Source organism: Palaemon carinicauda, chromosome 38, assembly GCF_036898095.1.
Source record: "Palaemon carinicauda isolate YSFRI2023 chromosome 38, ASM3689809v2, whole genome shotgun sequence".
NCBI lineage: Eukaryota > Metazoa > Arthropoda > Malacostraca > Decapoda > Palaemonidae > Palaemon > Palaemon carinicauda.
In genome coordinates this window covers 3,274,273-3,299,272 of record NC_090762.1, presented here as the reverse complement: position 1 = coordinate 3,299,272, position 25,000 = coordinate 3,274,273, and the positions used below count along the sequence as shown (strand labels likewise).

The 25,000-nt window shown below is 30.5% G+C and overlaps 1 protein-coding gene across 4 annotated transcripts in view; it reads right to left on the bottom strand.

Moving 5' to 3' along the window:
* The window catches only part of LOC137630378 (uncharacterized), a 209,845-nt gene that overhangs the window by 134,454 nt on the left and 50,391 nt on the right, over window positions 1-25,000 (bottom strand). For 3 of the 4 annotated variants that reach the window (XM_068361818.1, XM_068361817.1, XM_068361816.1), the window contains exon 2: window positions 6,933-6,993. In XM_068361818.1, the coding sequence (XP_068217919.1) occupies window positions 6,933-6,948 (16 nt within the window). In that variant the 5' untranslated portion in view covers window positions 6,949-6,993. Of the gene's footprint in view, window positions 1-6,932; window positions 6,994-24,561; window positions 24,586-25,000 lie in introns of those variants that run through there. The other variant, XM_068361819.1, reaches the window with a different exon arrangement.

Here is a 25,000-nt window from a genome sequence, read left to right as displayed (position 1 = left end):
TGGAGAGAAGTTGGCCTCTGGTTGGCCTTACTGTAAAAGCGAAACCCAACAATATACCAGATGGTATAGTCTTTGTTTTCGACGTTTAATGATCTCGCATGCAATTTCCCTTTACTTTCAGATCATTGTTATTCAATAGATATATGTCTATAAATTGTAAAAATAATAGACAATTGTATTAAAACCATATGTAGGTACAGTCTACATCTATAGTCAGATAGAATGTTCAGCTCTATAATGACGTGACTTATGCTTGTTATATGAAAAGCTATTCAATGTCTATATTCCCATTGTGTTCTCATGTTTACTTGAAAAGAATACTTTATCATTATGGAAGGCATTAGTACTTCCATTCCAAATGAGCCAAGAGTATTGTACCGTGAAGAGGGCACAGAAACCCAAACTACACCCATAACTGTAATTGTTATTTACATTATGGAGAAGGCTACCGTGGAAGATATAGCTGGTGGCAATAAATAAATTTCAAAGAATTTTCATGAACGTACTCCAGAAAGAGAAAATCTAGAGGGGGAAATTAAAAAAAAAACAGGGATGTCATTGTTTGTGAAAAAATGCCTTTTATATGGGGCACGGTCTATTAAATTTCTTATTCCCGATCTAGATATCAATCTTTGGCACCGTCGTTCAATTAGTTCATTATGCATGTTGCATAAGATTTTTCATAACTCTGACCATCCTTTACATTCAGATCTCCCTGGGCAATTCTATCCTGTTCGTAATACTAGGCAGGCAGTTCATTCTAATAGCCAGGCTTTCTCCATCATGAGGCTCAATACTCCACAGTATTCTAGAAGTTTTATTCCAGCTGTTACCAAGTTGTGGAATGATCTTCCTAGTCAAGTAGTTGAATTAGTAGCAAATGTTTTTATGTTGACCAGGATGACACGAGTCTTTTTATAGTTCATATATGACATATCTGTTTTTGACGTTGTTAATAGTTTATATAGGACATATCTGTTTTGACACCGTTACTGGTTTTAGAATGATTTATTGTCAATTTATTCGCATCATTTATTTATTTCCTTATTTCCTTTCCTCACTGGGCTATTTTTCCCTACTGGAGCCCTTGGGCTTATAACATCTTGCTTTTCCAACTGGGGTTGTAGCTTGGCTAGTAATAATAATAATAATAATAATAATAATAATAATAATAATAATAATAACACGTGAGTTTCAAAGAATATTCACGAGCATGCTTGGAAATGCTAAAGAAAAAGAGTTGATATAAGGTTAGTGGATCTATTTATTGGCAACACGAAACAAAAAGGGATATAGAACTTGGTTCTGTTATAAAAATAACTTTGAAAGTGTTGGTATAAATGTAATTCAGACATGCGAATACAAGCAAAATGTCAATTAGGCTAAATGGGTCACCAACACCAGTGGAATTTTGCGATTTAAAACCATAAAGGTACCCTGACACTTGCACGAATTTGTGGCACGCATTGTCACGACTCGAGTCGTGAACTGGCGTGAACTCTTCGTGAACTGGAGTGAACTCGTCGTGAACCTGTCGTGACGAGAATTTTGAAATGTTCAAAATTTTGGTCACGACAAAATTTCGTGAACGCGGCGTGAACTATGCGCGAACTCGTCGGGACGATGCGGGAAGTGCGCAAACTATGCTAAAACTATGCATGAACTCGTCGTGAACTCGGCGTGCCAGTTCGTGTAAATGTGGACAGGTGAGCTGTGATTCTGAGGTAATTTTTAATTTTTTTTTTTATTTTCCAGTTCGTGCCACAAAATGTCACGACTTGCCACGACAAATTCGTGGCAAAAAGTCGTGCAAGTGTCAGCCTGGCATAAGAAACAGTAATAAAGACGACAGTGCAGATAAGGAGACATATGATATTATTAGGAAGAAAAAGGCGAGATCTGATCAATATTAAGAGGTAAAATATAGCTAATACTTGAAGAGAATAAAGTAATAGAGAAGTGACCATCAAGAGAAAGTTAAAAGATCCCTCAGATCTTAGGATAAAAGATGGAAAGGGGAGGATATGGGCTGAAGAAATAACTGAGAATTTAACGAAAAACAAATTTCAGCTATTTATTAGATTTTTAGAAACTGGACCTTATGGCTAGTCGCTATGCCCGGGGAAGACATTTAAAGGTCGCTCATGAATGGCAGAGGCAAGGGACAGTGACATTGCCCTAGTAAGCAGGACAATGCCCTAGAGACTGACCATATATTATATGATCAGCGCCCAAGCCTCCTCTCCACCCAAGCTAGGACCAGGGAGGGCCAGACAGTGGCTGCTCATGACTCAGCAGATAGACCTATAGGCTCCCCCAAACCCCCCAAACCTTAGCTCATAAGGATGGTAAGGTTGCAGACACTAATGGCACTAACGAGTCTGAGCGGGACTCGAACCCCCGACTGGGAAACACCAGGCAGAGACGTTACCGATCAGGCCACGGGAAAGGGGGGGGGGGTTTGCACTTGTAGTATGAAGTAAAGGTCGAGGCTGGAGAGCAAGATGAAAGAAATTAAGTGGGAACAGATGTAAAATAGAAGAATAATTACGAAGTCTCTTTAGTAATGGCTATTCGGGACACTTTGTGAAACTGATCATTATAAAAAAAAAAAAAAAAAAAAAAAAAAAAATAATATTGAAAATATTAGTTAGGGGTTGTGGTGGCCTGGTGGTAGCGTTCTCGCCTCTTGATTGCCACATTGGGGTTCGAGTCCCGCTCAAACTCGTTAGTTCCTTTGGTCGTTGCAACCTCACCATCCTTGTGAGGTAAGCATGGGGGCATTTGGCGGAGCCTCTAAGTCTATCTGCTAAGTCATCAGCAGCCATTACCTGGCCCACCTTGGTCCTAGCTTGGGTGCTGATCATTTGTAATATGGTCAGTCTCTAGGGCAATGCCACTGTCCTTTGCCTCTGCTATCCATGAGCAGCCTTTAAATCTTTAAATGCAAACGGAGGTGATGGGATTAAAAATGAGTAAGTTGGCTTTATCGTTACTAATAAGTTAACCAGAATGAGCCAATTTTGATCGTGGGATATAACACTAAGTGTGCGATGAAATGGTTAATTAAAGAGACTACAAGAATTATAAAGATGCAACATCAAATTATTCATCTTCACGATAAAGTGGTCTGTGGGATAACAGGAGATATAAGATAACACAGTAAATACTTAACAATTTTTTGTTATACAAAAAAAAAAAAAAGAAAAAAAAATATCAAAATATGACATCTGTCATAATTGTGCTTGAAAAATATAACGAATGTTGATAAGATATTTAGAATTATTGAGAAAATACGATGCCGAATGCAATTATGATGATGAAGAGAGTGTACCAACCGTGTGTCACACGATCGTACATAGTTCATTTTGTGTATATAGTATGCTTGAATCTTCGCTCTTCCCTCGCACTAAAAAGAACCAGAATAAACATGTCTGTTTTTCTCATCTGTAACGGTGTCTGTTTTTTTAACATGAAATTTCTTGTTGCTTTGAGCTTTTGTATATAAAGGAGAGTGTTCTATAATAAATTTACTCAGTTGCTTTCATATTGTCTTTGAGTCACAACCTTCTCTCGATCCGTCACAAGAGTGACAAGATTGAAGTAAATGCTTGATTAAGAAAAAAGTTGTATATTCCAGTCAGTTACCATTTTCATGAATGAAATAATGAACAGAGCATAGGTATTACATCAACACGTAAATCCCAAGGATTACGAAGGGGTGATAATAAATTGAAACTAAAGGGAAAAAGCAGTGAGTATTTTCTCTCTCTCTCTCTCTCTCTCTCTCTCTCTCTCTCTCATTTCATCGTCCTGTATTCACTCTTATAATGTCCTCTTTAAGTCTGTAGCTGTTACAGTTACGATATTTCAATATATATATATATATATATATATAGATAGATATATATACATATATATATATATATATATATATATATCCTATATGGACCTAGACAGGTTTTAGATTATTTCATCAGAATCATCATCACCTACTCCTATTGACACAAATAGCCTCGAATAAATAGGGTTCATTGGCTAAATTCATCAAGGGATAGCCAGTTCCTTGCGATGTGCAGTGCCTATCTAATTTTAATCAATATAATTAGCTTTAGATTCACATATGTGAGCACATATGTAAAATAAATTGAATCTTTAATGGGGATTGAATCATGAAATTATTTTTGCATTGCTCCTCACAGATGTAGCTTTTTTTTTTTTTTTTAATTATTTTTAAACCTGTACGTGTACTATCCCAATAACATAACAATCTAATCATGTCCTGTTTTTATTTTTCATGGATGGTTCCTTTTTCACAAGCACACACATACAGTCTATATATATATATATATATATATACCACTATATATGGGTGTGTAATTATACATATACGTGTATGTAGGTCTATACATATAAGCATATACATATATATATATATATATATATATGGATGTAAGCAGGTGTATATATGTATGTATGTATACTTATATATATATATATATATATATATATAAATGCAGCTGTTCTAATCCAATGAAGGCCAATAGCCTCAGACATGTTCTTATTCGTGTCTGAAGTTTGGACAATTTTCATCACCACGCTGGACACTGTAGATTGGTCATGTTGGGGGACTTTAGTCAGATCGCTCACAGCAAACCAATCTAGTATGAGTCGCCCTGACTAGTACAGCCTAACTGATCATGTCGAGACACAAACCCTTTCACCACGTTAAGGTATCCTTATTCAAAAAGGGTATATATATATATATATATATATATATTAATCTACATATGCTTTATAAGCTTTCATTAGTGAAATTAATTCTTTTTTATCCTTATAACAGTCAGGTGACAGTGACAAATGCTTAATGGAATTAACTCATAAGTAGATTTTAATATTTTCTTATCCATCGTGTATATGAGATGTATAGATTTTTATGACCTAAGAATCAAAATGGGGTATATATTGAGAATAAGCATTAATAAATAATAGGAGCATTAAGAGTCTTTGTAAGTTAAGTAAACTTATATTATCTAATTCTATGGTTTGGAAATTTATCGATATATGGGAAAAAAAAATCCTCATTAATTTGTCGTTTACACATTTCTTTCTCAAAGTGAAGATGTCCTGGTGAGATTGCGCTGTCTCTAGGAATATGAACATTCATATCGCCTCGGCAGTATTGGGAGATCGAAACAGCATTCTACAAAAACGCTGATCGAATGTCAAACAAGTTGCAAGTGTCTCATGACTCCGATGTTCAGGGTGTAAGGGAAATTGAAGGTGTGTCTCTCAGAATCAACAGGTTGTGGTGTGCTTCAGGAGGGGGAGGACGAAGGAATGAAAGCAGTAAGCAGTGAATTGGTACACAGTAATTTAATGGGTAGTGTGAAATAAGTGCTGAATTATAGAGATAAACATGTGTCGGTAAGCAAATCGATGAATGCGATGGTCAAGGACAGTGCTTGAAAAAGAAGAGGCTCATTATACTTGTTTTTTTTTTCTTTTTGGCAGATACTTTAAGGGAAACGAAGAGTCGTTGTTTTAGGAAGTAAATACAAAGAGAAAAGTTTTTTATTATCAAAGTCAACGTAAAAAAAAAAAAAAAAAAAAAAAAAAATTTTTAAACTAAATGATTGCAAAGAGGAAAGTTAATGCGTAAATAGATCACTGATTAAACTGAATGAGTTCAATTGCAATTAAAACACTGAATTATCGGGGAAAAAGTGCAATTAAATTGCTATCAGGGGCATACATAGTAAAATCTAGATAAGGAAATTGTTCTAAAGAAATGGTGGACGGGAATAATTGTCCCTTTATGTAAGGAAAGATGATGAATGTTTCTATAAGAATTATAGGGGATGATAATCTTTGATATACTATTCTTAAATACATTACTATATCGATCAGATGTTTAATAAGATGCAGTTGCGTGAGAAGCTCGCGAGTAAATGAGGCAAAAACCTATTCTCTATATTCTCTATGACTTGAGGATAACATAAGACAATAGGCTAGCTAAAAAAAAGTTTATATTTTGCAAATACCAGGAGAATTTAGGAAGAGAATCCTCATTCAATTATGAAAAGGGAAATAAGGAGACATAGAAATGGAAAGCCAATAACATCTAGGAATCGTGAGTACACGATGTAATATACGTAGCCTGATGTGAATATTCCCAATGTACGATCTGTGAAGGTGTATGACGTGGCAGATGTAAAAATCAGGTTTTCTGTTCAAGGAACTCAACCTTGACAAAGTATTCTAATCCTGAATGAAGAAGGGAGTGAATATGTCTGGTTATTTCCTAAAGCCCGTCTCATGAGGGCGCCCTGTTTATCGTTAATTTTTATTTACTCATGTATATATACATACATATATGTATATATAATATACAAATATTTACGCAAATACACACGCACACACACACACACACACACATATATATATATATATATATATCATATATCCAGTATATCTATCTATCTATCTATCTATCTATCTATCTATCTATCTATATATATATATATATATATCTTTATATATACACACACATACAATATATATATATATATATATAACATATAACACACACCCACACACACACACACACACATATATATATATATATACGTGTATGTATATATATATATATATATATACACACATATATATATATATATATATATCAACATCAAATGCCACCGTTTCTAGTCCACTGCAGGACAAAGGCCTCAGACATGTAAATTCATGTCTGGAGTTTGGCCAATTTTCATTAAAACGCTGGCCAGTGCAAATAGCTGATGGTGGGAGACTTTTGTGTGACCGTTCCCAGCAAACCAACCTAGTAGGGTTGCAGAACCAGCCAACATACGTTCCTTGGTAAAGTAAGCTTAGGAATACAATACTTAGAAAACTTAGAAAGAAAAACATACCTTTGTTTGCCATCATTTCCTTGATCCTCGATCTTCATGGACCTCCAAGTGGAAGACTTTTCTACGGAAGAAAATAATAATAATAATAATAATAATAATAATAATAATAATAATAATAATAATAATAATAATAATAATAATAATAATAATAATGGCAACAGGGATAATAACAACAATAATAATACTAATAATTCCTTTGTTCTGGTTTAAATTTATAAAGGACATCAGATTTACAATGTGTTGATGAAGTCTATAGGAATCATAATAGTTGGTAAATCAAACAAATGAAATGATAACCGTACAGTCATTTATATATATATAATATATATATATATACATATATATATAATATATATTCATATATATATGTATATATATACATATATATAAATATATATATATATATATATATATATTTAAATATTTATATATATACTGTATATATAATCTATATATATACAGTATATATATATATATATATAATACACACACAAACCTATCACTGAATTTACCGTATATCAGAATATCAAGTTTGTTGGATGTTCTTAATATAAGAAGTCTCACATGGGAAATGAAATTAGATAACAAAATATCCTGCGAGCATATTCGTTTTATCTAGCTAAGAAAATTTCATAAGATAAGCCTCCATAGTCCTTTTGTAGTCCTTTTATAGTCTTTCTATAGTCTTTTTGTAGTCATTTTGTAATCCTTTTATAGTCCTTTTGTAGTTCTTTTGTAGTCCTCTTGTGATAATTTTGTAGTCCTTTTATAGTCTTTCTATAGTCTTTTTGTAGTCATTTTGTAATCCTTTTATAGTCCCTTTGTAGCCCTTTTGTAGTTATTTTGTAGTCCTTTTGTGATAATTTTGTAGTCCTTTTATAGTCTTTCTATAGTCTTTTTGCAGTCATTTTGTAATCCTTTTATATTCCTTTTGTAGCTCTTTTGTAGTTATTTTGTAGTCCTTTAGTGATAATTTTGTAGTCCTTTTGTAGTCGTGTGCACCCGTTAGTGCTCTCTATATCTGACAAAGGTATGCATGAAATATGTAAAATCAATAAATACTTCGTTGCTAAAGTTATCAAATGGATTACTGCTATTAAAACATAATTGTGAACTACAGTATAATTCTTCACATGACGATACAATTTGCACTGGTTCTACCATTACGAAAACCAGGCCAGTAATAGATGTATAACTATCTGAGGGGGCGTAGCACTGACCTTTCTTTATTGACCAGTCTTATAAAGATTTATTGCTCTGAGAAAATGCAAACGCATTGCATCACGTTACCTGGCGATTGACCTTAAGAAGGTTTCAAGTAGTGTACTACATGCACAAGAAATTTATCAAAAAGCAAATATTTAGAAAATTTACATCGTATATGAATATAAATGAAATTTACTTAAAATTATACATTTTTTAGAAGCATAATTCATTTAATAATCTGTCCACTTTTCACCTTTTTTTTTTCTTATTTTTTTCCACCTGGTTAATTGGGAGTAAAGTAAGAACTAGGGATTGTTTCCCGGAATCTCGTTGCTTTTATGTCCGGGAAAATTCCCTGGATTTTATTTTTTTTTCCCGGGAAATCCCAGTTTCTCTTAAAATGTGCAAATGAAAAATAATAATACATCTTCAATAATTAACAGCTACCTTGCTGTGTAAGTGTACCTATTACCTAACACTGTTCTAAACGATTTAGAAGCATTGCTAGCAAAAAGTGTTCTTTTGTATCAGCAAAGCGACTTCTCATTCACCTTTATGATGAAAATAGTGATGGAATGTTTCCTTTACCAAAATCCAAAGAAGGAGTGTCTGTGTCAGTCACCCCATATCAAAGCCAAACCGAGAAAAAAAAAAAAAAAATGAAGGGTTGAATACGTCTTAGGCTCCTCAATGCATAAATAAAATTTAACCAGTTTAAATTTTATCAGGTAGTAAACAACATTCATATGGATGCAAATAACAGAATAATAAAACGGGTTGTTACTGTGATAGCAAAACAACAATAAAAAGTCGAATTCAAAACAACAATAAAAAGTCGAATTCAAAACAACATTAAAATGTCGAATTCAAAACAACAATAAAAAGTCGAATTCAAAACAACAATAAAAAATCGAATTCAAAACAACATTAAAAAGTCGAATTCAAAACAACAATAAAAAGTCAAATTCAAAACAACAATAAAAAGTCGAATTCAAAACAACAATAAAAAGTCGAATTCAAAACAACATTAAAAAGTCGAATTCAAAACAACAATAAAAAGTCGAATTCAAAACAACATTAAAAAGTCGAATTCAAAACAACAATAAAAAGTCGAATTCAAAACAACATTAAAAAGTCGAATTCAAAACAACAATAAAAAATCGAATTCAAAACAACAATAAAAAGTCGAATTCAAAACAACAATAAAAAGTCGAATTCAAAACAACAATAAAAAGTCGAATTCAAAACAACATTAAAAAGTCGAATTCAAAACAACAATAAAAAGTCGAATTCAAAACAACAATAAAAAGTCAAATTCAAAACAACAATAAAAAGTCGAATTTAAAACAACATTAAAAAGTCGAATTCAAAACAACATTAAAAAGTCGAATTCAAAACAACAATAAAAAGTCGAATTCAAAACAACAATAAAAAATCGAATTCAAAACAACATTAAAAAGTCGAATTCAAAACAACAATAAAAAGTCGAATTCAAAACAACAATAAAAAGTCGAATTCAAAACAACAATAAAAAGTCGAATTCAAAACAACAATAAAGAGTCGAATTCAAAACAACAATAAAAAGTCGAATTCAAAACAACAATAAAAAAATCGAATTCAAAACAACAATAAAAAGTCGAATTCAACACAACAATGAAAAGTCGAATTCAAAACAACAATAAAAAGTCGAATTCAAAACAACAATAAAAAGTCGAATTCAAAACAACAATAAAAAGTCGAATTCAAAACAACAATAAAAAATCGAATTCAAAACAACAATAAAAAGTCGAATTCAAAACAACAATAAAAAATTGAATTCAAAACAACAATAAAAAGTCGAATTCAAAACAACAATAAAAAGTCGAATTCAAAACAACAATAAAAAGTCGAATTCAAAACAACATTAAAAAGTCGAATTCAAAACAACAATAAAAAGTCGAATTCAAAACAACAATAAAAAGTCGAATTCAAAACAACAATAAAAAGTCGAATTCAAAACAACATTAAAAAGTCGAATTCAAAACAACAATAAAAAATCGAATTCAAAACAACATTAAAAAGTCGAATTCAAAACAACAATAAAAAGTCGAATTCAAAACAACAATAAAAAGTCGAATTCAAAACAACATTAAAAAGTCGAATTCAAAACAACAATAAAAAGTCGAATTCAAAACAACAATAAAAAGTCGAATTCAAAACAACAATAAAAAGTCGAATTCAAAACAACAATAAAAAGTCGAATTCAAAACAACAATAAAAAATCGAATTCAAAACAACAATAAAAAGTCGAATTCAAAACAACAATAAAAAGTCGAATTCAAAACAACATTAAAAAGTCGAATTCAAAACAACAATAAAAAATCGAATTCAAAACAACATTAAAAAGTCGAATTCAAAACAACAATAAAAAGTCGAATTCAAAACAACAATAAAAAGTCGAATTCAAAACAACATTAAAAAGTCGAATTCAAAACAACAATAAAAAATCGAATTCAAAACAACAATAAAAAGTCGAATTCAAAACAACAATAAAAAGTCGAATTTAAAACAACATTAAAAAGTCGAATTCTGAGGAAAATCATTTAATGGAACCAAAAGAAATTGCTTATACTGGCTAATAGTTTTATTTCTTATTTGATTGATGTATAATATTTTTCAATTTGCCATCGGTTTAAACCCAAATAGATATGTAATTCTTTAAGCATATTCTGTATTCTAATAAATTTCATGCTTTTAAGATCGCTCTAATATATATTAGTATATAATATAAAAGAAATAGGAAAAGTGGACAATACGACGATACGTAAAAGCGGAAAACAGGTTTCGAAGCATGAGATAGGGCAGACGAAAAAAGTTTATAATAAAGGAATAAAAAAAGGATGGGAAGGAAGTCGTACAGGAGGGGTAGCTAGAGTACAGACGGATACAGTGTACAGGCTGTGAGTCATCTACACTCTACAGTATACTGTACATGTGTACGGAATGACTGAAGGCGTTATCTGCATGTAAAATCATGCGCATGGGGGGAAAGTAAATCAACATTGAATATGAGAGAGAGAGAGAGAAAGAGGAGAGAGAGAGAGAGAGAGAGAGAGAGAGAGAGAGAGAGAGAGAGAGAGAGAGAGAGAGAGAGAGAGAGAGAGAGAGAGATTAGTTAGTAAGGGGAAACATAATGTATTTAATAGGATTTTAATTGGGGCTGTAATTTGAAATATGGGTGGTTAACATTTACTGATAATGGCGAGAAATTACAAAGAGAGAGAGAGAGAGAGAGAGAGAGAGAGAGAGAGAGAGAGAGAGAGAGAGAGAGAGAGAGAGAGAGAGAGAGTTAATAGTTAGTAAGGGGAAACATACCGTAGTTTAATAGGATATTAATTGGGGCTGCAATTTGGAATATGGGTGGTTAACATTTACTAATAATGGCGAGAAATTACAGAGAGAGAGAGAGAGAGAGAGAGAGAGAGAGAGAGAGAGAGAGAGAGAGAGAGAGAGAGAGAGAGAGATTAGTTAGTAAGGAGAAAACATACTGTAGTTTAAAAGGATATTGATATGGGCTGTAATTTAGAATATGGGTGGTTAACATTTACTGATAATGGCGAGAAATTACAAAGAGAGAGAGAGAGAGAGAGAGAGAGAGACGAGAGAGAGAGAGAGAGAGAGAGAGAGAGAGAGAGAGAGAGAGAGAGAGAGGTATTAGTTAGTAAGGGGAAAATAGACTTTAGGAATTATGGCTGTAAGAAGGAAAGGTTACAAATGAATGTGAACAAGGACAATGTTACTACGTTAAATGAATGATAAAAAGCAATGAACATTAGGAAGAAAAGTATAAGAAAGGAAGGTGTTGGTTAGTCTAGGATTCGAAAGGGTGAATCATTTAATAAAGTAACAAGGTAGACAGCACGATTTTGCAATAGGTTTTGATGCCATGAAAAAAAAAATGTAATTTGTGTAACAATAGGTTTTGATGCCATAAAAAAAAATATATATATAATTTGTTTAACAATAGGTTTGGATGCCATGAAAAAAATGTAATTTGTGAAACAATAGGTTTGGATGCCATGAAAAAAAAATGTAATTTGTGTAACAATAGGTTTGGATGCCATGAAAAAAATATATAAATTGTGTAACAATAGGTTTGGATGCCATGAAAAAAAAATGTAATTTGTGTAACAATAGGTTTGGATGCCATGAAAAAAAAAATGTAATTTGTGTAACAATAGGTTTGGATGCCATGATAAAAAAATTTAATTTGTGTAACAATAGGTTTGGATGCCATGAAAAAAAAATTTAATTTGTGTAACAATAGGTTTGGATGCCATGAAAAAAAAATTTAATTTGTGTAACAATAGGTTTGGATGCCATGAAAAAAAAAAATGTAATTTGTGTAACAATAGGTTTGGATGCCATGAGAAAAAAAAATTAATTTGTGTAACAATAGGTTTGGATGCCATGAAAAAAATATATAAATTGTGTAACAATAGGTTTGGATGCCATGAAAAAAAAATGTAATTTGTGTAACAATAGGTTTGGATGCCATGATAAAAAAATTTAATTTGTGTAACAATAGGTTTGGATGCCATGAAAAAAAAATTTAATTTGTGTAACAATAGGTTTGGATGCCATGAAAAAAAAATTTAATTTGTGTAACAATAGGTTTGGATGCCATGAAAAAAAAATGTAAATTGTGTAACAATAGGTTTGGATGCCATGAAAAAAAATGTAATTTGTGTAACAATAGGTTTGGATGCCATGAAAAAAAAAATGTAATTTGTGTAACAATAGGTTTGGATGCCATGAAAAAAAAATGTAAATTGTGTAACAATAGGTTTGGATGCCATGAGAAAAAAAAAAATTAATTTGTGTAACAATAGGTTTGGATGCCATGAAAAAAAAATGTAAATTGTGTAACAATAGGTTTGGATGCCATGAGAAAACAAAAATTAATTTGTGTAACAATAGGTTTGGATGCCATGAAAAAAAAATGTAAATTGTGTAACAATAGGTTTGGATGCCATGAAAAAAAAATGTAATTTGTGTAACAATAGGTTTGGATGCCATGAAAAAAAATGTAATTTGTGTAACAATAGGTTTGGATGCCATGAAAAAAAAATGTAAATTGTGTAACAATAGGTTTGGATGCCATGAAAAAAAAATGTAAATTGTGTAACAATAGGTTTGGATGCCATGAAAAAAAAAATTTAATTTGTGTAACAATAGGTTTGGATGCCATGAAAAAAAAATGTAAATTGTGTAACAATAGGTTTGGATGCCATGGAAAAAAATGTAAATTGTGTAACAATAGGTTTAGATGCCATGAAAAAAAATGTAATTTGTGTAACAATAGGTTTGGATGCCATGAAAAAAAAAATGTAATTTGTGTAACAATAGGTTTAGATGCCATGAAAAAAAATGTAATTTGTGTAACAATAGGTTTGGATGCCATGAAAAAAAAAATAATTTGTGTAACAATAGGTTTGGATGCCATGAAAAAAAAATGTAATTTGTGTAACAATAGGTTTGGATGCCATGAAAAAAAAATGTAAATTGTGTAACAATAGGTTTGGATGCCATGAAAAAAAAAATGTAAATTGTGTAACAATAGGTTTAGATGCCATGAAAAAAAATGTAATTTGTGTAACAATAGGTTTGGATGCCATGAAAAAAAAAAATGTAAATTGTGTAACAATAGGTTTGGATGCCATGAAAAAAAATGTAATTTGTGTAACAATAGGTTTGGATGCCATGAAAAAAAAAATGTAATTTGTGTAACAATAGGTTTGGATGCCATGAAAAAAAAAATGTAAATTGTGTAACAATAGGTTTGGATGCCATGAAAAAAAAATGTAATTTGTGTAACAATAGGTTTGGATGCCATGAAAAAAAAATGTAATTTGTGTAACAATAGGTTTGGATGCCATGAAAAAAAAATGTAAATTGTGTAACAATAGGTTTAGATGCCATGAAAAGAAATGTAATTTGTGTAACAATAGGTTTGGATGCCATGAAAAAAAAATGTAATTTGTGTAACAATAGGTTTAGATGCCATGAAAAAAAATGTAATTTGTGTAACAATAGGTTTGGATGCCATGAAAAAAAAAATAATTTGTGTAACAATAGGTTTAGATGCCATGAAAAAAAAAATGTAATTTGTGTAACAATAGGTTTGGATGCCATGAAAAAAAAATGTAAATTGTGTAACAATAGGTTTAGATGCCATGAAAAAAAATGTAATTTGTGTAACAATAGGTTTGGATGCCATGAAAAAAAAATGTAATTTGTGTAACAATAGGTTTGGATGCCATGAAAAAAAAATGTAATTTGTGTAACAATAGGTTTAGATGCCATGAAAAAAAATGTAATTTGTGTAACAATAGGTTTGGATGCCATGAAAAAAAAATGTAATTTGTGTAACAATAGGTTTGGATGCCATGAAAAAAAATGTAATTTGTGTAACAATAGGTTTGGATGCCATGAAAAAAAAATGTAAATTGTGTAACAATAGGTTTGGATGCCATGAAAAAAAAATGTAAATTGTGTAACAATGGGTTTGGATGCCATGAAAAAAAATATATAATTTGTGTAACAATAGGTTTGGATGCCATGAGAAAAAAATATATAATTTGTGTAACAATAGGTTTGGATGCCATGAAAAAAAATATATAATTTGTGTAACAATAGGTTTGGATGCCATGAGAAAAAAATATATAATTTGTGTAACAATAGGTTTGGATGCCATGAAAAAAATATATAATTTGTGTAACAATAGGTTTGGATGCCATGAGAAAAAAAATTAATTTGTGTAACAATAGGTTTGGATGCCATGAGAAAAAAAATTAATTTGTGTAACAATAGGTTTGGATGCCATGAGAAAAAAAATTAATTTGTGTAACAATAGGTTTGGATGCCATGAAAAAAAAATGTAATTTGTGTAACAATAGGTTTGGATGCCATGAAAAAAAAATGTAAATTGTGTAACAATAGGTTTGGATGCCATGAGAAAAAAAATTAATTTGTGTAACAATAGGTTTGGATGCCATGAGAAAAAAAATTAATTTGTGTAACAATAGGTTTGGATGCCATGAAAAAAAAATGTAATTTGTGTAACAATAGGTTTGGATGCCATGAAAAAAAAATGTAATTTGTGTAACAATAGGTTTGGATGCCATGAAAAAAAAATGTAATTTGTGTAACAATAGGTTTGGATGCCATGAAAAAAAAATGTAATTTGTGTAACAATAGGTTTGGATGCCATGAAAAAAAAATGTAATTTGTGTAACAATAGGTTTGGATGCCATGAGAAAAAAAAAATTAATTTGTGTAACAATAGGTTTGGATGCCATGAAAAAAAATGTAATTTGTGTAACAATAGGTTTGGATGCCATGAAAAAAAAAATGTAATTTGTGTAACAATAGGTTTGGATGCCATGAAAAAAAAATGTAAATTGTGTAACAATAGGTTTGGATGCCATGAAAAAAAAATGTAATTTGTGTAACAATAGGTTTGGATGCCATGAAAAAAAAATGTAATTTGTGTAACAATAGGTTTGGATGCCATGAAAAAAAATGTAATTTGTGTAACAATAGGTTTGGATGCCATTAAAAAAAATGTAAATTGTGTAACAATAGGTTTGGATGCCATGAAAAAAAAATATATAATTTGTGTAACAATAGGTTTGGATGCCATGAGAAAAAAATATATAATTTGTGTAACAATAGGTTTGGATGCCATGAGAAAAAAATATATAATTTGTGTAACAATAGGTTTGGATGCCATGAAAAAAAATATATAATTTGTGTAACAATAGGTTTGGATGCCATGAGAAAAAAATATATAATTTGTGTAACAATAGGTTTGGATGCCATGAAAAAAAATATATAATTTGTGTAACAATAGGTTTGGATGCCATGAGAAAAAAATATATAATTTGTGTAACAATAGGTTTGGATGCCATGAAAAAAAATATATAATTTGTGTAACAATAGGTTTGGATGCCATGAGAAAAAAAAAATTAATTTGTGTAACAATAGGTTTGGATGCCATGAAAAAAAAATGTAAATTGTGTAACAATAGGTTTGGATGCCATGAGAAAAAAAAAATTAATTTGTGTAACAATAGGTTTGGATGCCATGAGAAAAAAAATTAATTTGTGTAACAATAGGTTTGGATGCCATGAAAAAAAAATGTAATTTGTGTAACAATAGGTTTGGATGCCATGAAAAAAAAATGTAAATTGTGTAACAATAGGTTTGGATGCCATGAGAAAAAAAATTAATTTGTGTAACAATAGGTTTGGATGCCATGAGAAAAAAAATTAATTTGTGTAACAATAGGTTTGGATGCCATGAAAAAAAAAATGTAATTTGTGTAACAATAGGTTTGGATGCCATGAAAAAAAAAATGTAATTTGTGTAACAATAGGTTTGGATGCCATGAAAAAAAAATGTAAATTGTGTAACAATAGGTTTGGATGCCATGAGAAAAAAAAATTAATTTGTGTAACAATAGGTTTGGATGCCATGAAAAAAAAAATTAATTTGTGTAACAATAGGTTTGGATGCCATGAAAAAAAAATGTAAATTGTGTAACAATAGGTTTGGATGCCATGAGAAAAAAATATTAATTTGTGTAACAATAGGTTTGGATGCCATGAAAAAAAAAATTAATTTGTGTAACAATAGGTTTGGATGCCATGAAAAAAAAAATGTAAATTGTGTAACAATAGGTTTGGATGCCATGAGAAAAAAAAATTAATTTGTGTAACAATAGGTTTGGATGCCATGAAAAAAAAATGCAAATTGTGTAACAATAGGTTTGGATGCCATGAGAAAAAAAAAATTAATTTGTGTAACAATAGGTTTGGATGCCATGAAAAAAAAATGTAAATTGTGTAACAATAGGTTTGGATGCCATGAGAAAAAAAAAATTAATTTGTGTAACAATAGGTTTGGATGCCATGAGAAAAAAAATGTAATTTGTGTAACAATAGGTTTGGATGCCATGAAAAAAAATGTAAATTGTGTAACAATAGGTTTGGATGCCATGAAAAAAAAATTAATTTGTGTAACAATAGGTTTGGATGCCATGAGAAAAAAAATTAATTTGTGTAACAATAGGTTTGGATGCCATGAGAAAAAAAAAATTAATTTGTGTAACAATAGGTTTGGATGCCATGAAAAAAAAAAATTAATTTGTGTAACAATAGGTTTGGATGCCATGAGAAAAAAAATGTAAATTGTGTAACAATAGGTTTGGATGCCATGAAAAAAAAAATGTAAATTGTGTAACAATAGGTTTGGATGCCATGAGAAAAAAAATGTAATTTGTGTAACAATAGGTTTGGATGCCATGAAAAAAAATGTAATTTGTGTAACAATAGGTTTGGATGCCATGAGAAAAAAAATGTAAATTGTGTAACAATAGGTTTGGATGCCATGAAAAAAAAATGTAAATTGTGTAACAATAGGTTTGGATGCCATGAGAAAAAAAATGTAATTTGTGTAACAATAGGTTTGGATGCCATGAAAAAAAAATGTAAATTGTGTAACAATAGGTTTGGATGCCATGAGAAAAAAAATGTAATTTGTGTAACAATAGGTTTGGATGCCATGAAAAAAAATGTAATTTGTGTAACAATAGGTTTGGATGCCATGAGAAAAAAAATGTAATTTGTGTAACAATAGGTTTGGATGCCATGAAAAAAAAATGTAATTTGTGTAACAATAGGTTTGGATGCCATGAAAAAAAAAATGTAATTTGTGTAACAATAGGTTTGGATGCCATGAAAAAAAAAATGTAAATTGTGTAACAATAGGTTTGGATGCCATGAAAAAAAAATGTAATTTGTGTAACAATAGGTTTGGATGCCATGAAAAAAAAAATGTAATTTGTGTAACAATAGGTTTGGATGCCATGAAAAAAAAATGTAATTTGTGTAACAATAGGTTTGGATGCCATGAAAAAAAAAATGTAATTTGTGTAACAATAGGTTTGGATGCCATGAAAAAAAAAATGTAATTTGTGTAACAATAGGTTTGGATGCCATGAAAAAAAAAATGTAATTTGTGTAACAATAGGTTTGGATGCCATGAAAAAAAAATGTAATTTGTGTAACAATAGGTTTGGATGCCATGAAAAAAAAAATGTAATTTGTGTAACAATAGGTTTGGATGCCATGAGAAAAAAAATGTAAATTGTGTAACAATAGGTTTGGATGCCATGAGAAAAAAAATGTAAATTGTGTAACAATAGGTTTGGATGCCATGAGAAAAAAAATTAATTTGTGTAACAATAGGTTTGGATGCCATGAGAAAAAAATGTAAATTGTGTAACAATAGGTTTGGATGCCATGAAAAAAAAAAATGTAAATTGTGTAACAATAGGTTTGGATGCCATGAAAAAAAAATGTAATTTGTGTAACAATAGGTTTGGATGCCATGAAAAAAAAATGTAATTTGTGTAACAATAGGTTTGGATGCCATGAGAAAAAAAATGTAAATTGTGTAACAATAGGTTTGGATGCCATGAAAAAAAATGTAATTTGTGTAACAATAGGTTTGGATGCCATGAAAAAAAAATGTAAATTGTGTAACAATAGGTTTGGATGCCATGAAAAAAAAATGTAATTTGTGTAACAATAGGTTTGGATGCCATGAAAAAAAAATGTAAATTGTGTAACAATAGGTTTGGATGCCATGAGAAAAAAAATGTAATTTGTGTAACAATAGGTTTGGATGCCATGAGAAAAAAAAATGTAATTTGTGTAACAATAGGTTTGGATGCCATGAAAAAAAAATGTAAATTGTGTAACAATAGGTTTGGATGCCATGAAAAAAAATGTAATTTGTGTAACAATAGGTTTGGATGCCATGAGAAAAAAAATGTAAATTGTGTAACAATAGGTTTGGATGCCATGAAAAAAAATGTAATTTGTGTAACAATAGGTTTGGATGCCATGAGAAAAAAAATGTAAATTGTGTAACAATAGGTTTGGATGCCATGAAAAAAAAATGTAAATTGTGTAACAATAGGTTTGGATGCCATGAAAAAAAATGTAATTTGTGTAACAATAGGTTTGGATGCCATGAAAAAAAAATGTAAATTGTGTAACAATAGGTTTGGATGCCATGAAAAAAAAAATGTAATTTGTGTAACAATAGGTTTGGATGCCATGAAAAAAAAATGTAAATTGTGTAACAATAGGTTTGGATGCCATGAAAAAAAAATGTAATTTGTGTAACAATAGGTTTGGATGCCATGAAAAAAAAATGTAATTTGTGTAACAATAGGTTTGGATGCCATGAAAAAAAAATGTAATTTGTGTAACAATAGGTTTGGATGCCATGAGAAAAAAAAATGTAAATTGTGTAACAATAGGTTTGGATGCCATGAGAAAAAAAATGTAAATTGTGTAACAATAGGTTTGGATGCCATGAGAAAAAAAATGTAAATTGTGTAACAATAGGTTTGGATGCCATGAGAAAAAAAATGTAAATTGTGTAACAATAGGTTTGGATGCCATGAGAAAAAAAATGTAAATTGTGTAACAATAGGTTTGGATGCCATGAGAAAAAAAATGTAAATTGTGTAACAATAGGTTTGGATGCCATGAGAAAAAAAATGTAAATTGTGTAACAATAGGTTTGGATGCCATGAGAAAAAAAATGTAAATTGTGTAACAATAGGTTTGGATGCCATGAGAAAAAAAATGTAAATTGTGTAACAATAGGTTTGGATGCCATGAGAAAAAAAATGTAAATTGTGTAACAATAGGTTTGGATGCCATGAAAAAAAAATGTAATTTGTGTAACAATAGGTTTGGATGCCATGAGAAAAAAAATGTAAATTGTGTAACAATAGGTTTGGATGCCATGAAAAAAATATATATATAATTTGTGAAACAATATGTTTGGATGCCATGAAAAAAAAATGTAATTTGTGTAACAATAGGTTTGGATGCCATGAAAAAAAAAATGTAATTTGTGTAACAATAGGTTTGGATGCCATGAAAAAAAAATGTAATTTGTGTAACAATAGGTTTGGATGCCATGAGAAAAAAAATGTAAATTGTGTAACAATAGGTTTGGATGCCATGAAAAAAAAATGTAAATTGTGTAACAATAGGTTTGGATGCCATGAAAAAAATATATATATAATTTGTGAAACAATATGTTTGGATGCCATGAAAAAAAAATGTAATTTGTGTAACAATAGGTTTGGATGCCATGAGAAAAAAAATGTAAATTGTGTAACAATAGGTTTGGATGCCATGAAAAAAATATATATATAATTTGTGAAACAATATGTTTGGATGCCATGAAAAAAAAATGTAATTTGTGTAACAATAGGTTTGGATGCCATGAAAAAAAAATGTAATTTGTGTAACAATAGGTTTGGATGCCATGAAAAAAAAATGTAATTTGTGTAACAATAGGTTTGGATGCCATGAGAAAAAAAATGTAAATTGTGTAACAATAGGTTTGGATGCCATGAAAAAAAAATGTAAATTGTGTAACAATAGGTTTGGATGCCATGAAAAAAATATATATATAATTTGTGTAACAATAGGTTTGGATGCCATGAAAAAAAAATGTAATTTGTGTAACAATAGGTTTGGATGCCATGAGAAAAAAAATGTAAATTGTGTAACAATAGGTTTGGATGCCATGAAAAAAATATATATATAATTTGTGAAACAATATGTTTGGATGCCATGAAAAAAAAATGTAAATTGTGTAACAATAGGTTTGGATGCCATGAGAAAAAAAATGTAAATTGTGTAACAATAGGTTTGGATGCCATGAGAAAAAAAATGTAAATTGTGTAACAATAGGTTTGGATGCCATGAGAAAAAAAATGTAAATTGTGTAACAATAGGTTTGGATGCCATGAGAAAAAAAATGTAAATTGTGTAACAATAGGTTTGGATGCCATGAAAAAAAAATGTAAATTGTGTAACAATAGGTTTGGATGCCATGAAAAAAATATATATATAATTTGTGAAACAATATGTTTGGATGCCATGAAAAAAAAATGTAATTTGTGTAACAATAGGTTTGGATGCCATGAAAAAAAAAATGTAATTTGTGTAACAATAGGTTTGGATGCCATGAGAAAAAAAATGTAAATTGTGTAACAATAGGTTTGGATGCCATGAGAAAAAAAATGTAAATTGTGTAACAATAGGTTTGGATGCCATGAAGAAAAAAATGTAAATTGTGTAACAATAGGTTTGGATGCCATGAAGAAAAAAATGTAAATTGTGTAACAATAGGTTTGGATGCCATGAAGAAAAAAATGTAAATTGTGTAACAATAGGTTTGGATGCCATGAAGAAAAAAATGTAAATTGTGTAACAATAGGTTTGGATGCCATGAAGAAAAAAATGTAATTTGTGTAACAATAGGTTTGGATGCCATGAGAAAAAAAATGTAAATTGTGTAACAATAGGTTTGGATGCCATGAGAAAAAAAATGTAAATTGTGTAACAATAGGTTTGGATGCCATGAGAAAAAAAATGTAAATTGTGTAACAATAGGTTTGGATGCCATGAAAAAAAAATGTAAATTGTGTAACAATAGGTTTGGATGCCATGAAAAAAATATATATATAATTTGTGAAACAATATGTTTGGATGCCATGAAAAAAAAATGTAATTTGTGTAACAATAGGTTTGGATGCCATGAAAAAAAAAATGTAATTTGTGTAACAATAGGTTTGGATGCCATGAAAAAAAAATGTAATTTGTGTAACAATAGGTTTGGATGCCATGAAAAAAAAATGTAAATTGTGTAACAATAGGTTTGGATGCCATGAAAAAAAAATTAATTTGTGTAAAGTTAACTCACCTTTAGGCAAAAGACGTGGGGAGACTAAAAAGTATGTTGAAATTAAAATGTGCCAAAAATAGTTATAATAAGTTGTAGCTTAGACAATTTAAATCCTCTAAACATAGACACGAGAGCTTAATAACGATTTACTTGCGTAGATAGAACCCAGGATAATAGGTCGATGCATAATTAAGAGAGTTTAGCAAGGGAGGAGAATGTGTAAAAAAAAAGTGCTGGATGAAAATCGACTTGATGGTGCTAACAGTCTAAGGGTGTGGTGAGATAAGGGTTTGAACACGCTGATGTGAGCTTTCGGTACATGTATAATGAAGCAAATTATGCAATGGGACGTATTATGCATAGGGGCTGATCTTCGATTACTGCTGATATCTTGTTTTTTTTTGTGTCTCTAGGGCTACTTCCTCGTAGCTGAAATTGGCTATTTGAGAATAGGCTTAGATGTAATCAAACTATATAAATACAGTATATGAATTTCATACACACACACACACACACACACACACACACATATATATATATATATATATATATATATATATATATATATATATATATATATATATATATATATATATATATATATATATATATATATATATATATATATATATATATATATATGGTAAAATGTATGTATACAATGTATTTCTATTGCTGTATTATAAAAATTTTCCGATTGCTAACCACGACTTGCCCAAGGACGTTAATTTTCAGAATACATTTCTATCACAGATACGTGTATCAACGCTTAATATTTTTCCATTTTAAGAACGAGCCACGTAATTGGTTCAACATGACTTTGTTGCAAATCTAGCCACTGTTTTCTTTTATTCTGTCTACCAGTCTGCCTGTCTCTTTATGTAGCTTGTATTTAGTAAAGAAATGCTGGGATTTTAAAAGACAGTGGAAGTACTTGGTATGTAGAAGTCAAAGTTATTCCCTGTACATAACTGATCGTTTGACATCGTCTATTTCATTAAAAAAATAATAACTTTTTTATTATAACTGGAAAATTAGCAGTTGCTGCTACTTCTTTTCAAATGTGCACTCTTGATAATTCACTGAAATCAAAAAATATGCTGCAATGTTTAGATACCTCCCTATATAGTAAAGGTCCCTTGAAAATCGTCGTATATTAGATGAAGTATAAGTAAAGGTCCCTTGAAAATCGTCGTATATTAGATGAAGTATATAGTAAAGGTCCCTTGAAAATCGTCGTATATTAGATGAAGTATATAGTAAAGGTCCCTTGAAAATCGTCGTATATTAGATGAAGTATAAGTAAAGGTCCCATGAAAATCGTCGTATATTAGATGCAGTATATAGTAAAGGTCCCTTGAAAATCGTCGTATATTAGATGAAGTATATAGTAAAGGTCCCTTGAAAATCGTCGTATATTAGATGAAGTATAAGTAAAGGTCCCTTGAAAATCGTCGTAAATTAGATGAAGTATATAGTAAAGGTCCCTTGAAAATCGTCGTATATTAGATGAAGTATAAGTAAAGGTCCCTTGAAAATCGTCGTATATTAGATGAAGTATATAGTAAAGGTCCCTTGAAAATCGTCGTATATTAGATGAAGTATAAGTAAAGGTCCCTTGAAAATCGTCGTATATTAGATGCAGTATATAGTAAAGGTCCCTTGAAAATCGTCGTATATTAGATGAAGTATATAGTAAAGGTCCCTTGAAAATCGTCGTATATTAGATGAAGTATAAGTAAAGGTCCCTTGAAAATCGTCGTATATTAGATGAAGTATAAGTAAAGGTCCCTTGAAAATCGTCGTATATTAAATGAAGTATATAGTAAAGGTCCCTTGAAAATCGTCGTATATTAGATGAAGTATATAGTAAAGGTCCCTTGAAAATCGTCGTATATTAGATGAAGTATAAGTAAAGGTCCCTTGAAAATCGTCGTATATTAGATGAAGGAAATAGTAAAGGTCCCTTGAAAATCGTCGTAAATTAGATGAAGTATATAGTAAAGGTCCCTTGAAAATCGTCGTATATTAGATGAAGTAAATAGTAAAGGTCCCTTGAAAATCGTCGTAAATTAGATGAAGTATATAGTAAAGGTCCCTTGAAAATCGTCGTATATTAGATGAAGTATAAGTAAAGGTCCCTTGAAAATCGTCGTATATTAGATGAAGTATATAGTAAAGGTCCCTTGAAAATCGTCGTATATTAGATGAAGTATAAGTAAAGGTCCCTTGAAAATCGTCGTATATTAGATGAAGTATAAGTAAAGGTCCCTTGAAAATCGTCGTATATTAAATGAAGTATATAGTAAAGGTCCCTTGAAAATCGTCGTATATTAGATGAAGTAAATAGTAAAGGTCCCTTGAAAATCGTCGTAAATTAGATGAAGTATATAGTAAAGGTCCCTTGAAAATCGTCGTATATTAGATGAAGTATAAGTAAAGGTCCCTTGAACATCGTCGTATATTAGATGAAGTATATAGTAAAGGTCCCTTGAAAATCGTCGTAAATTAGATGAAGTATAAAGTAATGGTCCCTTTTCTATTCAACAGTTCCATAAGAAAAAAAAAAACAGTGGGGAAAAAAGCGTTGCATAACCTTGCGAATTCAGCGTCGGCAGCAAGTGGGCCATACTCCCCCTATCAAAGCATGCTGCTCTCTCTCCCTAAACAAATACTATTAACGCAAAAACATGCTACTGTGCTACATTCCATACGCACTTAAACATGTTCACTATCTTATGGCGGTCTATCTTTGCAGGAGCTTGCAATAACTCACGAATGCATATTTTTGTCAATCCTTTACTTTTGATATTGACTTTGTTGCTATATAAACACTGGTTACTCACTGATAATCTAAAAAAAAAAAAAACATATATAGAAATAAGCACTTGTTCTCTCTGTCTATATTCCTATTAAGAAATATTTTCTCTAAGTTAAACGTCGATCCAACCAGAAAGTAGTAATTATAGAGTCTAGCTGCAAAGCACCACATTACGAGTATTTACTTTATTGACACTCCTGTTTTTCACGGTCCC